Raw genomic sequence first — 17,255 nt, 5'->3', positions numbered from 1 at the left:
TGCCTGTCCCTTTTATCTGCACTACCACTCCACAAGATTTGCTCCAAATCTCTCAATACCACAATCCCCTGGAGTCTTTATTCTCCCTTTTCATGAAAGCTCAGTATTTGAGCTCCTGGGAGATTGAAGTAACACAAAGAGCTGGAGAACTGGGAGATTAAAACTGTTTCTGGACAACAGAACTGGTCCCTGGTTTGCTGTTTGGAGATTAAATTCAAACAAATAAATCATGTAAATTGTGTTATCCTGAATATTGTCACCTTCCTAAAACAATTGCTAAAGTCATTTACTGGCTGTTTTTTTTTCTCCAAAATCACTTTTGCTAAAAAAAAAAATGGTTAATGCCATTATTTTAGGAAGGTGATGTGTAGGTACAGAATGATTTACTGAAATGTTGAATCCCACTGTAAGAGAATCAAAATATAATATTTCATCGTGTTCACATAGGAAACAGCCAAACAGAAACCCAATCAGAGCCCCAACATTTGAAGAGTTCAAATGTTTTCAGAGGTTTTTCAGATTTATTTTAATGTGAGGGACATTTGAGTAGAAAACATTTACCTCAACACTTTTCACAAATCAAAGCACAACATAACATGAAGTGAGCATCCAAAAGAGCTCTGGGGTGAAGAGCTTTTTACCACAGCAGGATGAACTACAGGTTCTGAAACGCGATTGTCTGCGCTGCATTTTATTTAGGAGTAAAGTAGTAAGTGGGGTAAAAACAAGGGCACACTGCAGTTTTATGGTTTCATTTTTGGGACATTTCAAAATTTCACAATAATGCTCTACTTTGTGGTGAGCCATCATATAAAATTCTAATGCAATTGCATTAAAGTTTGAGATTACACACATAAAAAAGTTCAAAGAGTTAAATTATATTTTCAGGACACCACTGTGTTGTACAAAGTCATCCTATAAATAACGGTGATGCTAAGCCTGTCACAATCAATCACATGACACATTAAAATAGACTCAATAATCTTCATTTGCATGTTTGCTGCTTTTTCTTGTTTCTCTTTTTCCACTATTTGTTAACAAAAGTCCTATTTGTCACTTTTGTCTACTTTTCCAAAACTATATGAAGTGTTATTTAGTAATTATACTGTATTGATTTTGAGAGAGATTATTTGTATTATTATGCCATCATTATTTTAATAATAATGGCATAATTATTATGCCATAATACATCATGTTCCTAAAATAATGGGCTACGTACTTTTTTGCCAAAATGATTTTTTCTTTTTTCCTAAACCATCTTTTGGCAAAAAATGACTTGAGCCACAATCATTTCCAGGACAACATATTGGTCAAGCAAAACGTGTTAACGACAGGCCTGAAGGTGATGCTATCAAAGAGAATTTAAAGCGGTCTATTAAAAATTGGTAAAGCACATATGACTTCAGCATATAACCCAAAAACCACCTAAAGCAGAAGGTCAGTGGTGGGAAGTTTCCCTTACTGAAGCAGAATGAATCTGGGCATGAATGGGGAACTTTGTGCTGCTGCTAAATTAAGCCAGTGACATTTCAGTCACTGAAATGATTCATCATCCCTGAGTGTATTTTCAGAAAGTGGTTCAACATCCAAACCCACCTCCACCATGAAACCAGCACCGTATTCTGTTTCGGGCTTTGGTTTAAGGCTTTTTAGGCACTTCCAGCAGTGCTCACTGTGACCTTTGACCCCTCTAAGGAGTCAGGCTCTGGAAACACATACCTGTTCACCTGTCAGGTTCAGCAGAGACTTCAGCTCCTTCCCACTTAAAATGGACACCTACAACAAAACACGGATTGCTATTTTTATAAAGAAGAAAAACAGCAATTTGACATCTTTAGACTTTTTTAAGCTTCCATTTTAAAATGTAAGGAACAGTAATAAGAAACTCCTTACTAAACCATACAGCATGAGTCCTTTTGGAACTCCTGCGATGAAATCTGCAAACAGAAACAGGCAATCAGTCCTCGAGTTCCCAAATGCTCCCGTTTCCTGAAAAGACTTAATAATCCCCTTCCGTTTCAACACAAACATGTGTGTTGTTACTCCGGCTCTCTGCACTGTAAATATGACCCTCACCTTCCTCAGCGTCCCCACTGAACTCGCCGCTGGTCACAGAGTAACCTGCAGGAGAGGCGGAGTGGGAGGAGGACAGAGCAAGAAATCAGATTCATTACAGTGACTACAGGATTGCCCAGTTTTACATTTAAAGAATAAATTTGCATAATAGAAACACACCAGTATGAAAGAAACCTCGTTTTTCAATTAATAGTTTTGTCGCTGGGATACAGTGGTTTTTCAGGCCATTTGAAATTACTTTGTTTTGCAAAATTACAGTGGAAACACTGTTTTCACATGGCACAAGTCACATGATCAACAACCGGATGTTGCTGCTGGCACAAACCACAAAGAAGAAGACAGGAAGTGGTTGGAGGATGATGGAGCGGCATGCTTTTTAATGACATTGTGTGAACAAAGTCATCCATGTGATTTTAAATGTGTTTCTTAAACACCCACATTGCGAAATTGTGTCATTTTGACATTAGCGGACATCGACAACAGTTTCAAGCACATCTGTGATGGAAACAGCTGATGTCATTGACGACAACATTTTGAATGACTTGAAGTTTTTGGTAAAGCACTTCTAATCCTGATCAAAAGTTCAGTTTTAGATGTTTTACAAAAACATTTCTTCCCCTCCTAGAAGCAAAAAGTTTCCACTTCGGACTGAAAGGGTTAATCTGAGTAATAAATCGATTATTGAATTAATTGTCAACTAATTGAGTAATTCATTGATTGTTAACTGGAGTATACAGACTCAAAAAGAAGCCATTAAGTAGTAGCAGTAGCAGTCTCATGTTAAACTCTTCTTGTTAACTCTTCTTTTCTCCTCAGAGGTCGGAACGTAGTCATGGCTGGGGAACTCAAAGAGGACGGTTAGGAAACAGGGCGAGACCCCAACTGGCTCATCAAACTTGCCAACATCCATCAGGATTGTGGGAAATGAAGGAATTTGTTACAAGAAATGTAGGCAATCGTTACGGTTGACTATGAAATCTCAACTGACAACACACGCAGCAGGCCTGGACACCCGAGTATCCAACAACGTTCAATACACTTAGAAAAGTTTGATCATATTCTACTTAAAAACAAACTGAGGGAGTAAAAGTCTTTTCTCTGCCTACATCCCCCAGAATGCTGTGTGGTTCTGAGTAAAATTATTGAATATTCTAATGGACGTATTATCAATTATTATTGTCTGAAGCTAAACTTCATATTGGAGCCTGATTGATTCAAGTGTGCTTTCTCACCCAGGTAGCTGTCGTCGTAGCTCCCCTGGACCTGCTGGGTCTGAATCTGTCCAGCGACTGACAGCAGGAAGTAGGAGGGGTAGTAGGCCTTAACGATCTCCTCTGTAGTGGCTGAAATCAGCTGACCTACAAAAGGTTCAACGACATTTGAATTGTTAGGTCAAAATCAATTTTCTGAAAGGTTTTTATGCTGCTCGACGCTCGTCTCAGCTCACCTTGCCAGTAAAAGCTGCCAGGCCCTCCAAGAACAACTCTTCCATCCTGTAGCACACACACACACCCACACACACACACACACACACACACACACACACACACACACAACACACACACACACACACACACACACACACACACACACAACAGTAGCAGAGTAGCTCCTCCTGAGGTCCAAAGTCTGCAAGAGCACTTATATTCTGCCTCGTAAAAACTTAATACACCTTCAAGTTTTCCACATTTTTATTAATACAATAAGAAGCTTCAGTGTATTTTATTGGGATTTTATGTGATAGATCTAAATATATGGGGGAGGGGCTGCAAATCAACGAGACACACTCAACCTCTTTTATTCCACTTCTAAAAACTTAAATCCAATATGAAAACTATTCATTTCATAAGCTGGAGCATACAGACCTAAACAGCATCAAAGCTGAACATGTAGCAGCTGATGCTAATGTCAGCATAGAAGCTCCATGAAAGATCATCTGAAAAGATGAATGGATAGAATAACACTTTGTTCCAACCTGATAGTAAAGAACCTAAATACCAGAATAAAACTAGTACATATCTTTGTTGTTGAGCTCATGAATTTGTTTATTCAATAATTAGCTTATTTGGTTGATATATTTAGATTAAAATACAATTCATTCATTAATTACAGACCCTGCAATTAACTCAATAAAATGTTGCCAGTGATTTTTATGCATAAACACCTGAAAAAATCTTATTATGTTTCTTCCACTTTAGTATTATATACTTCTTTCTGGTTGTCTACCACAATAAATCCCGATAAAATGATTTAAACCCTTTGAATATATTACATGTCATTCTCAAAGGGAGCAGAAACTCTATTAAAACAATAAGTGAACAGCTGAGCATATAACTGTTGTACCTTGGTAAAGTCAGCACTGAATCCTCCCTGACAGTAACCCTGTCCAGCAGGGCCGTGTCTTTCTGCAGCAAGAAACACCAAAATATGGCCACAGCTGTTACTTTGTGTTGCAATAAAACAGCTGAGAGTGGGTGCGGTTGTATATACGTAATATCGGTCCAGAAACCCACCTGTTCTGCACGGGGCGAACTCCACAAAGGTTTTGAGTGCGTCAACAGAGAGGTAGCAGGTTCCTGTGATGTCAGAGAACGGCGTGTCGTGCTCCGTCCTCCAGTAATACCTGGGAGCACAGGCCTGGACACAGCAAGAGCAGGACCGGCTTAATTACGAAAGCAAAACTGAAACGTAACAAAATAACAAATATGGCAAGACGACAATATCCAGAAATCCCAAATTAGCCGAACTAAAAGTTTGAAACAAGCCTACAAGATCTTACCAAGATGCTGTTACCATGGGAACGCACAATAGCTCCAAACCACTGATGGGACTTGAACTCAACTTGAGTGTTCACACCATTTATGTAAAAATGGCGGTCACCTGCAGAAACACAGAGGAGGGGAGTAGACTCAGAAATCCAGAGTTTCATTCAGGCAGCAGCCAGAGCCTCCTTCAATAGGACCCCTGTAAATTAAATATTATGACTTTATTCCTATCTATCTATCTATCTATCTATCTATCTATCTATCTATCTATCTATCTATCTATCTATCTATCTATCTATCTATCTATCTATCTATCTATCTATCTATCTATCTATCTATCTATCTATCTATCTATCTATCTATCTATCTATCTATCTATCTATCTATCTATCTATCTATCTATATTATAGATATATAGATATATATATATATTATATATATATATCTATTTTATATATATGATATATAGATATATATCTATATATCTATATAAAATATATTAGATATATAGATATATATACCTCAGTAAATGAAGCCTAACATTTACTGAGGTAAATGTATGGTTTACATGAGTTAAACTGTACATTGAGGTAAATAAAGAACACACCCCTTAGTTCAGCCCTAACTCCTGACTCTCACCAGGGTCAGTCCACATCTGTAGATGGAGGCTGCTCTCTAATTTAATAACCATTTCATCATTGTGTGTTTTTTTGTTGTTGTTTTTTTGTTAGTTTTTTTTTTTTTTTTACATGGATGTATTATGGCTTTATTCCAGAGCTCTGCAGCTTTAATCTACTTCCTATGACATCAAACCTCTTGCAGAGATCATGCTGTTCCTGCAGCCCAAATGGCTGTTCTTCACAGTCAGGTTCTGTTTTTAGATGGGGCCCTGGTAGTAACACAGGAATAATAACTTTAGGGAGAGTTGGAAATAAAAAGTCTGTGTTGATCTCTGGCAACCATTTGGAATTAAGCAACTTGATTAAATATCTCATCTCCACAAGATGTTGCTGTTAAAAAAACCATTATGCTCTAGGGGTGAGCAATATGGACATTTATCACCATGCTTCATGGTGCTGTTGTTATAATGATGATAAGAACAACTTATTACTTCTATTTTTTAGGGAACTGTATGACTGTGACAGCATCACAGCAATCATAAGTAGTGCTCTTGAAAAATATTCCTATTTGTGAATCGCTTCTTTTAGGAAAAGTAACCAGACGCGCCTGACGCGTTTGGTGTGAACACACCAGAAGTGCCACCAGAAGTGCCATCTTACCATGATAATGTACGTATGTAGATACCTTATTAATCCAGGGGGTGATTTTCTCTCAAGGCAATTGTAAAATTTATGACAATAAATGATAAACGATACAATAAATGTCCACTGAAACAAGTTGCATCAGAAAGTTTTCATGTGTTAAATAACGTGAGCGTTGGAACAGATTGTGAAACTGTAAGATTAAGAGAGAACGCTGACCCTCCTGATGTCCTCAGTGTTGTACTGTCCTCAGTCTGCCTGTGTTTGTAAACATTTTTTGGGGTGTGTATTTATGCACGCTGGGTTTGCACTCGCGCTGGGTAAACTCCATGCTTACAATAAGCTACACCCTGTGATCCTCAGACAGCGCTCTGTATCGCTTCCTGCGTTGCTGATGGAGCCAATTATTTTCCCAGCAGGGTCGGACGCGGCCCACGTCCTCTAGGGTCCTTGGCCCATTATGAGTCTGAGCTCATTTAACATGTGGCCCAGCAGACAAAAACAAAACTAAAAAAAAAAAAAACTGCATTCATAACCCTTTCACCCTGGCTGGGGTTGGAAAAGGGATTTATGAATCATTAAAAAGCAAGAAAAACATAAAGAACCTGCAGCTGAAGGGGGCAGCAGCTGGACTTTCTGACTTCTGGGTCAAGCACAGTGGTGGTTAACTCAGGATGGTTCTGCTTCTCTCAGCCACTTTTACGGCTGAACAGACAGAGATGATCATCAACTAGTGTAGCTGACTTCACTACAGGGGAAAAGTGACGTCTTAACATCCTGGATGGCAACATGTGTTCTAAAAAAACAAACTGCTAGAGCTTAACCTGACATGTAATCGTACATTTTACTTGAATTACTTTGAATGAATATTTCAAGACATAAATTATGACTAATAGCTAAAGCACAGTGTTTGAGAAGCGTATTGTTATTCAGAGGAAAGTAACAAGGCAGCATATTTCCCCAACAACCTCAGGAAACGTTGTGTTGACTGGTTAGCTCACATACAACAAGTAGGTCTGACTGTTAAATTGTCGCTAAGCTGTATTGGGAATAAACTTAAATTCCTGCTCAACCAATATTCTTAGTAATATTTATTGACTTAATAAATTTGTAATACTGCAAATGTTAATCAGTAATAGCTAGAGTTAAATTCTAATCTAAATGTTGTTTTTTTAAAACAAAGAATAGCATCAAAAACAAACTTACAAACTTTTCTGCTTTAGAAAATGTGTATAATTTTACTATGGATGAATTATAGTATAATTAGAGTCTGACTTTTTGTTCGCACTGAATTTATAAGCCTGAAACTTTACATTGTCTATTATGTGTATGCAGTTTTACTTTAAAGATTTGTGTCTCTTAATAGTTAAATGTGACACAATGCAGCGGTGTCACATGATCAAAGGAGTGCAGTCTGATTGGGTAAAAAGTTGTTTGGCTCCATCTTTTTCTGACCAGTTTGGCTGCGTCTCCAGAAGGTCACTGCATTTGCAGCAAATTTCAAAGAAAATCATATTCATAAAAGTTGGAGGTCAGATGAAGGGCTGACTTTCAGCTTTAATTCAGTGTGTTGAGTAAAAATATGAGGAACTAAGGCGCATCTTAATGCAATTTATTCAATTTAGCAGCTCAAAAGAAATTAGATAAATTAAATAAAATGTTCATTTGGTTGTCACTGAAGTCTTGAACTCATGTACATCACCAGACGCTGCATTTCTTCTTTTTGAATGTTGCGTTCTCCATTCTCTCTATTGCACCACGACACATGGTAAGGTAGGAAACAGTCTGATGCCAACTCAAGTTGTTTAACTTTGCTTTCCTACAAACATACATTCATCTGGTAAGCAGAAAAGAAGTGATTGACCGGTAGAGTCTGAATAAAACTGTGATACCTTGCTGGTCAAAGTTGAGAACGCTGCAGTTGTTCTGCCTCCAGGAGCAGCGGTACACAGCTCCTCCCTCGGTGACGTTCGGCTGGCTGGTGTTGGCTTTCGGAGCTCCAATAAGGACACTGATACTGGACAGCAAAAAAGCACAGAAAGTTTAACAAACTGCTAGAAAAAAAACACAAAAATGCATAAATTTTTACATTTAAATGATCTTTAAGTCATTTACATTCACACTTACAGTACCGAGAAGTACAGAAAGGCAGCTTCAAATACAAACTAGAACTAATGACATCTGGGCTTTGCTTTTGAGGGCTTGTAAGTTTTTTCACAACTACTTTATGAGGTTTTAAGAGAGCAGTTTCCAGCTGTCACATCTGCATTAGGGTAAATCTCTGCCGCTATTGCTGGGTTGTTACAGCTGGAATCTTAGCATATAGTTAAAAATTACTATGCCTTAAAGTGACAGTAAGAAAGAACTGAGACAAACAACTCCTTTCAAAAGAGCATAAAAACTAGAAGCTGATTGGATGAAACATCTATCAAACTCAGAGGAGGCGTCTCACATCGACTGCTCTCATATGCAACATGTGTCATGTCATGGCTGCCTGTACAAGTTTTCACATTTATCATTTCAACAACAAGGCAATTCAAAGCTTCATACAGTGAAAACATAATACAGTAACCAATTCTGAAACAAACAATAAACATTACATTTAGTCAAATATCATCAAAATCATCAAGCAAATATACAAGAGATATATTGATCAATGCTCTGGTTATTTATTATGAATCAAAGCAACTCTGGACAGGTTGGTTTTCAGCCCTGATTTAAAGGAGCTCAGTGTTTCAGCTGATTTTGTCATAAATTGTGTTATTTGAGGTAGTTCTGGTTCTGGATGCAGAGCAGAACCAGAACCAGAACAAGAACCTGAGAGGTGTAAAGGTTGATACAACAGCAGATCTTTAATTTGCATTCTAATCCGTTCAGTGATTTATAACCTAAACTTTGAAGAGCTGTTTTAACATTCTTCTATCATAACCTGGTATCTTAAAACTAGCATCAACAAAAGATTCAGCTGCCTAAAAGAATACAACTCCAAAACAGATCCCATAATTACCCTGCAATCCAATTTTTAGCATTATAAATGGTTTGAAGACAACAAGGAGAAGATTCTGGAGTCTGGTCTAGTCAAAGCACAGACCTTAAAGTAATAAGAGAACTTGTGGCAGGGGCTGTTCACAGCTGATCTCATCGCAACCTGACAAACTGAACAGCTTAGCAGAAAGAATGGAGGAAATGGCAGGTTCTATGTTACACGTTTTATTTAATGTAAATCAGTTTTAACATTGACAGTAAAGAGGCTTTTTTTTTCAAAAAGGCTAAATTTTGTTGATAATAATTGATGATTTGTGAAAGCAATAAAAATAGTAAAACATCCAGAGCTGTTCACAATATGGACGCATGTAAGTTGCTTTTACAGACCCTGCTACAGTCTTTGCCTTTTGAATTAAAAAGAGCTTGATATCATTTTTTGAATTAATGAATTATTTCAATTATATCTTCCATGATTTTCCTTCCACATCGGTGTAATTAGTTTGCTGTGAAACTCTAGTAAAATGCAGCTGAGACTGATACTGACCAGAAACAGGGAGAGAGTAAGTCTACTCAACGCCAGAGAGCAAAGAAAAATTTTTTACACCAAGTGTATAAACATGTATTCAGCGGCGAATAATGGATATTGAATTGTCAGAATTTATACAAGCAGCAATAGAAGTGTTTTTTATGGTCATAATGGATCATGTACAGGCCAATGTACACATAGGAGTTGCAGACAACAAACTTATTTTATGATGCAGTCATTGCATTGAAACCAAGTCAGATTTCACATTTTGTAGCCCAACGGCCTGTTTGTCCCAAAGCTAAGCTGCCTCAGTCTGTCAGCTCTGTGGTGCCTCTGGACAATCCACAGGGAAAAACTCTGATCCACAATATGGACCAAACCAGGATTTAGTCCACTATCCTATAGACCAAACTATCCTAGATAATTTGTAGGATAATGACTAATTTGTAGGATGAACCACTAATGAATTCACCAAAATCCTAGGGAATTTGAGAAACATCACTAAATTCACTTCCTGAAAGTCAGTTAAAAAGAAATTGTTGGAATCATCACTGATTTACAGTTTTAAACACTGTAACACATTTGTTACAACATATTGTAAGACTTGTTGAAGCTTTTCATTGGTTTTTCTTCTGCAACAGTTTAAATTTTTCTTACTTTGAATTTTACCTCAATGGAGTAAGAGGAAACTTTGCTGTGTAATTAGCTGTGTTTCCATTGACAATTTAATTGTGCAAATAGGAATTACAAGATAAATTTGTTTAATGGAAAAACTGCAATTTCTAGAAAAGTCATGTTCTATGAAAAGATTTTTTGCTAGAATCAGGTGGTTTTTCAGCCATGTAGAAATGTGTGTTTTTCACAAAATTAAAACGGAAACACTTTTATTACATCATAACATTCAAACGGCGGGTACTGGCATCCTTAGACAATGAGCATCTGGCTCCACAGGAAGTCTCATTGCACTGTGACGTTTACTTAGTTCAAATGTGTTGAATCCATAACTCTTCTGTAAAATCAGCAAATACAATCACCCCAAAGCGCCGCGCCCAAGTAGGCGGGGCTTGTCGCTCCATCTCCTGAATAAAATGCTGACGTCTCCTCTGATTGGCTGGTAGATAATGAGCACTACCACCATGTCTGAATTGTTAATATATTTCATGGAACAGTTTACATCCGTCGCAGCCATGATTTTTAATGACTTATGAACAAACTTATTTAGGTATCATTTTTATTTCATTTCTTATTTAACAATTAAGAAACTGTGGTGTTTCTATATTAGCAGAACAACGACAAAACACTGCACACATTTGTAGAGGAAACGCAGCTACTCTTATGCTAAGTGTATGCTAGTATTTAACTGCCTTTTGACAGACAGTTTAAATGATGTGTGAGGTTGCAGACAAATGCTAGCTTTATGGCCAACAGTGACAGTGGTAGAAATCCACCAGACTGTTTTCTCTTCCATTCATTCCCCAGCATGTCTGGAGATCATAAGTGGAATATTTCCATGGCAGGATAAGCTCACCTTGTAAAGTGCTCACTCTGCGGACGCTGAGGCAGCCATGGCACGGCCCTCTGTTTCAAAACCCACTTGACTTAATCACCCTCACCTCCTGTGATCTCTGCACGTGTGGAGTTGTAACTTACACCGCCGAGTCAATGAAAAGCGCCAGCAGTGAAAATTTAACAGCCAACGATAGGCTGCTTGACAATAAGCTGTGTATTAGAGGAGTGATAGATGCCTCTGTTGAGGCCTGAGAGCAGGATTCCTTTCCTTTAGCTCGTGTTCACCAGGAACATCTGCTCATGGGGAAGTGAGTCACAGGCTGGGTGAGGTCAAACATGTACTGTGCAATTTTCCCCTGAGTGGATTTCAAGACAACATGTTGGCATACAATGTAAAAAATGTATATTATTAAAGGTTTTTAAGTCTCACATTCATCAGGAAACTATTTGTGATGCTCATTTCAATGAGGGTGTCAGCCACTGAATCCTGTGCAACATGACTTCTATCAGGGTGTTTTCATGCCTCCATTCCGGACCGAAACTGAAACATTTGTTACATTTTCAGCTGCTGCTGTTTTCTGTCACATGGCACTGAGTCAAACCAACCAAACCCTTTGGAAAACCTGCTTATCCCTTCTCACCTGTGGCGGCGCTGCACCAAGAACTGCTGAAGAAAATAACATAGGAACCTATGAAAAAGACACTGGGTGCAACTTCCTTCTTCATGAAACGCAAACAAAAAGTGTGTGGTGTCAGATTTTAGAGGCCGTGGGATTTCAGTTTTTATCTCACCATATCTTTTATCTAAGAGCTGTTTTCCCTCTCACTTTAGTCTTACCTACACATTTGTTTTGGTTGTATTCACCCAGCATGCCCAGCGCAATAGTACGCATCTTGCTTTGGTTGCAATCTCCAGTCTGCTTTGCATTCACATAAGTCTCCGAACTGTACCAAAGTTCACACTAAATCATCCAAGACTGTCTAAAATATGTGAATCAATTTCTTTTTTATGGTCCAATCTAGTTTTATACACTGCAGTAATATGTCTCTATTAACTGTTAGTTATGCACTTCACAATTCTAGCCATCATGGTCAAGTGTATAGTGTGCACCACAGTCTGTGTAAACAAGCCATCACAGCAAAACATGATGGTGGTATCATTATGTGGGGATGGTTCTCTTTGAGATCTGAGTTGATGGGAGGATAAGTGGATCTAAAGACAGAGTATTACTGGATGAAAACCAACATGGCAGCAAAAGACTAAAGGCAACAAGATAACAACACCTTTGCCTTAAGTAGCAGGGTTATCATCCTTTAGAATGTTTTTGTGTGTCAGAATAGCCCAGTAAAAGGCTAGACATAAATCTAATTTATGATCTGAGACTCACAGATTGTTTTTCCATCCAATCTGAATGAGGTTGTGTTTTTTTGGCAACATTGCGGCACATCAATGTCTGGATGGTGCGAAGCCAGTTAACAAACCCACTAAAACGCCTGCAGCAAGAACAGCAGGTCATTATATAAAGTATTTTCAAATGGGGGTTAAATATGAATGCATATCACTCTTTTCAGTTTTTACGGATAAATAATGTTGAAAACCATGTGTCGTTTTCATTTCCACTTCACAATTATACAGAAAACACAATAAAAAGAAAGGGAAGGTTGTCATATCGCAAAAAATGAAGTGATTACTTTAGTGTCGCTCCATTATTTTTACTGTGTTGTTTTAATGCAGCCAAACGGCCAGAATTGTAGGAAGACCAATGAGCAGAACAGTCCTTCACCGTCAGCAGAGTACATGCAGAAAGACGACTAAAACAGATGTGTAATTATTTCCCACATGTCTTTGCATGGGCACACTACCTTCCCACACATGCTGCATCTAACCTTACAATGAACAGTGAAAACAGAGCTAACCTGGAACCAACAAGGGCCGCTCTTCATAATGCTAAGTATGGATAAACAACCTAATAAGTGTCACAATGCATGGCAGCCAGAAAAAACAATGCAATCAGCAGAGATGTGTTCAGGAGAGCTTCACTTTCCCACAGACCAGCAGTCTGCATTTATGTTCTGCAACAATTGTAAGCTGTTAAAACACATGAAGCTGATTGAGGACAAAGCGCAGCATTGTTCTGAATAATAAGTACTGTGAGGGAAAAAAGACCCAGCTCCCTCAAAACAAATGGGTCTAAATCAAAATCTAAGTAATTAGCTCACAACATGCCCACTAACCACCGTGGGTTTAACAAAGCAAGCCCAGAAAATCTAAACCAGTTTCCAATGAGGAAAACATTAGCCCAACATGTTAGCCTGTTAGCCCCAGAGGATGATGGTGAGAGGAAACCTGACGGAGAGCAGGCAGGATTTACTGCAGGCTCACCTGTTAGCTGCTGAAAGCTACATTTCCTATTTCAGCAGCGTGATATCTATTATGTCACCTGTAAAGTTACACAGACAAAAATTAACAACCTATTGATTTTGATTGCATGGCCCATCATAAAATAAAACACTGGAGTTCATTTTTCAAAGTTATATTTTCACTATTTTTAAATGTCGCAGCTTCAATCTAAATATTTAACTGGAGTAGTTTAGCTATTTAGCTTCATACTAAATGTTTAGTTAGAAGGCTAAATATTTCTAGCCTCAAACTGAATATTTACTTTGCCTAGCAGTGGAGGGTTCCCGGTTCAATCCCCACTCCGTCTGTCTCTGTCATTGTGTCCTTGGGCAAGACACCCACCAGTCTTGCCTGCTGGCAGCCTGTGGCTACTATCCAGCAGCTCATCATCATCAGTGAGTGAATGGTTGAAAGACTGACTGCAGTCTTTCAACCATCTTTCATCTTTGGAGTCCTCTGGACTATCCAAGTAAAGGCCATTTATCATTTACCACAGTTCAGAGTTCAATATTTAGCTAATATGTAAATTCACCTGTCAACAACCAGAAACATTAAATAATTGTTAAATATATTTTCTTTAGTTATGTCACCTGTGACCCAACAGTTGTTCCGTTGATTACAGAGTGATTTCTGTTATTAGAAGGAAGTAATGAAAAACAACAGACTTGTTAAAGTGTAATGTCGTCTATTATATTAGGAATTTGACAATGGCTACAAAAGGCAACAATTATCCAAATACTAGTGGAGGTGTTTGTGCAATATTGACCTTGGATAAAAGAAAATTCACAATAAATTCAACACCAGGAACCAGAACTTTTTTGTCTCATTAAATCCATCATGAAAATGAAAATCTTATAGCATCAATAAAAGTCCAGAGAGAGTATTAACTCCATGGCCACAGTGAGTGACTGGACTCTTACTGAACGCAACAGTGTAAAAAGATTTTAGGTGTTGAACTGAGTCCTCTGGACGTTTACAGCAGCTGTGGAAAGCCAACAACAGGAGTGGTCAGACAAGCCACTCAGCTTTTGGCTTTGGTCACAAATCTAAAACCTGTGATAGCAGACAGGTTGTTCTGATGGTTCTGTTCGTCTGGTTCTAGCTCGCGGTAGGCTTGTCTGGTTATTACAGCTTTTAATCGTAAGTTGTTCAACTTTAGGTTAGCCAGTGAATGCTGAAGTAAAGCCAACCAAACTGGTTCAGTGCCAAAGTAGTTTGAGTGTCTGGTTGGCATTAGATTTTTGTCTCCACCAGCTCTGGTACCGTGAGATTAGTACAACCTCAGCTCAGACTGAAGAACCACAAGTCTGAGGAAAAAACAGGATCCATAATGATCTGAGGTCTGGAGCCAGTGAAGACCCAAGTTTAGGACCAGACATGTTTTACAATGGCCTGAAAATGTATTGGCCTCGTTTATTAATAGTTTATTAGTTTTTGTGTGTGTCTCTGTGATGGACTGGTAAAGCTGTGTGCTGAGTCCAGATCGGTCCTCTTTAGGTCTGAAGATAATAACTTCAGGTTGGTTTCTGTTCACCTGGAGAAAGTTATGGCATATCCACACATTGATTTGTTCTAAGCATCTGTTCAATGCTTGGATGGGTTTAGTCAATGAATCCTGTGTATTCTGAAAATACACAGATTTTTCTGCGGAATGTAATTCCAAATTATCTTGAAAAAAAAAATATATATATATATATAATTTTTTTTAAATTAATTTATTTATTTTTTATTGGAGCATATGTCAAGCATAAATGAAAGAAAATGCATCTTGTGAAATCAAAAGATGGTACTATACTGGCTATTGGCTGGTGTTTGCAAAGCGGCCAATCCAGGAGTAGCATTCATTTTCCTTGATGCTAATTGGTTGTACTCCAATAAAGTGGATGTTAGCTTCTACCTGCTCCAACATAGTTTCGACTGAGCTTATTAATGCATATTAAGGTATGATTTGTGTTTTAACTGGTAGTAGTTATTAGTGTTTTCTAAAGGGGGTCTCTGAATTTACTTATTATGGTTTGTAACCCCTGCAAATACGAGGGGTGCACTGTAGACAAGCACACTGGATATGGTCTAGTCAAATTTCAACTAGGGTATTCCTACACTCATGACACTCTGTTTTAAAAAAGTTTAAAAATTATTTGAGAAAACAAAACAGAAATATTTTCTTTTCAATTTTCCAAAGAAAATTGCTAAAGCTTGTTTCATCTCATGAACTAAATACTGTGCAACATTTTGTTACTTCAGCTGCAGTTATTTAGTTACACAATGCAATATTTTGTACAGTGCTGCACATAGACTCCCCCTATTTCCTTGTAGTTTTTTTTTTCTTAGGCAAAGATTTTTTTTTCTATGGGCCTTAAGACATGTCACACAGCCTTATCTGTTCTCCATATCAATCAGTCAAATTTTATTTGTATAGCACATTTCAGCAGGAAGGAATTTCAAAGTGCTTTGCATCATAACACCTAAAAACACAAAGTCAGAATGAGCTACAAACCGATTCTCATCTTGTAAATGCATCATTTCTGAAATTTTTTGTCATGTGAAACAATCTGAAGCCATCAGGTTGTTTCAGATTTAACCCAACGACCATCAGGTTGGTTAATAGACTTCACACCTCATTCATCCCCTTTAGGGAACTTGAGCCAAACCAGGTGATGGACCTTTCTGTGTGCAGAACAAGAAGAAGCTCTCTCTCTCTCTCTTTCTCTTTGTCTCTCTTTCTCTCTCTCTCTCTTTCTTTCTCTCTCTCTCTCTCTCTTTCTCTCTCTCTCTCTCTTTCTCTCTCTCTCTCTCTTTCTCTCTCTCTTTCTCTCTCTCTCTCTCTCTTTCTCTCTCTCTCTCTCTTTCTCTCTCTCTCTCTCTTTCTCTCTCTCTCTCTCTCTCTCTCTTTCTCTCCCTCTCTTCTTGAGCTGTCAAAAAAAGCCAAATGAAAAAGCCCCACTGTCCTCCTGGAGCCCTGTTCGGCGTGTTTTTCTTTGCTGTGGGTTAACCCCCTCCTCTCTGAATCACACAGTCTCGTGCGTCTGGTTCCAATCAGACTCGCGCAGGAATTCCATCGGAGTGCGCACGTGTGTGGAAAAGATCAAAGTGCAAATGAAGGATGTGTGTTTTAGGTAGAAATATCTAAAAACACCAAACAAGTCCAAATCATCTTTGAAACGTCACACAGTTGTCCAATAATAACTTACAGTATTCAGACGGGTTGGGGTCTTTGTGTCTGTGCTACAACAGAAGACCGGATGTAAAGTAAACAAAAGACTCGGATTAGGAAGAAATTATGATTTGCAATTATCTTCGGTTGTTTTATTATTGTTATTAAGGTCGTGCTGATGATATCCAGCCAGTCTTCGCGGAGTTGTGCTGTGGCCTCACCTGGATGAGTTCCCGAAGAATTCCACGGAATATCCGAAGTAAGTCCCCCGCTTTCCCGTGAAAACGGTGCGTCGCTCCGCGTCCAGGTTAAAAGCGGCACAAAGCTGAAGCGCGGCCGCCACTACGGGCAGCAGCAGCAGCGCGGCGCGGCGGCGGCGGCCTCCCCGCGGCCGGGACGAAGGTGAGAGTCCAGGAAGGGCGAACATCTCAGCGGCTCACAGACTCTTCTGTCATGGAAGAGGCGCGGCGCAACACGCATCATCCGTCCTGGTTCCTGATCCCGGCCACCTCTGTGCGCTTAACACCAAATCACAACCCAGAACAACCCAGAGCAACCCCGCAGCTCCAACAGGTCC

General features: G+C 38.8%; 1 protein-coding gene across 1 annotated transcript in view; it reads right to left on the bottom strand.

Moving 5' to 3' along the window:
- The window catches only part of LOC129358144 (integrin alpha-5-like), a 44,050-nt gene extending 26,795 nt beyond the window's left edge, over nucleotides 1–17,255 (bottom strand). The window contains exons 1-10 of the mRNA XM_055027004.1: nucleotides 16,900–17,255; nucleotides 7,996–8,120; nucleotides 4,856–4,956; nucleotides 4,590–4,713; nucleotides 4,420–4,481; nucleotides 3,524–3,569; nucleotides 3,309–3,434; nucleotides 2,077–2,121; nucleotides 1,894–1,937; nucleotides 1,720–1,776 (exon numbers count right to left, since the gene is read on the bottom strand). Coding sequence (XP_054882979.1) covers nucleotides 1,720–1,776; nucleotides 1,894–1,937; nucleotides 2,077–2,121; nucleotides 3,309–3,434; nucleotides 3,524–3,569; nucleotides 4,420–4,481; nucleotides 4,590–4,713; nucleotides 4,856–4,956; nucleotides 7,996–8,120; nucleotides 16,900–17,105 — 936 coding nt within the window. The 5' untranslated portion in view covers nucleotides 17,106–17,255. The remainder of the gene's footprint in view (nucleotides 1–1,719; nucleotides 1,777–1,893; nucleotides 1,938–2,076; nucleotides 2,122–3,308; nucleotides 3,435–3,523; nucleotides 3,570–4,419; nucleotides 4,482–4,589; nucleotides 4,714–4,855; nucleotides 4,957–7,995; nucleotides 8,121–16,899) is intronic.

The sequence above is a fragment of the Poeciliopsis prolifica genome, unplaced genomic scaffold (assembly GCF_027474105.1).
Source record: "Poeciliopsis prolifica strain line A6 unplaced genomic scaffold, Auburn_PproV2 SCAFFOLD003, whole genome shotgun sequence".
In the NCBI taxonomy this organism is placed as follows: Eukaryota; Metazoa; Chordata; class Actinopteri; order Cyprinodontiformes; family Poeciliidae; genus Poeciliopsis; species Poeciliopsis prolifica.
This window is presented reverse-complemented; position numbering and strand designations above follow the sequence as displayed.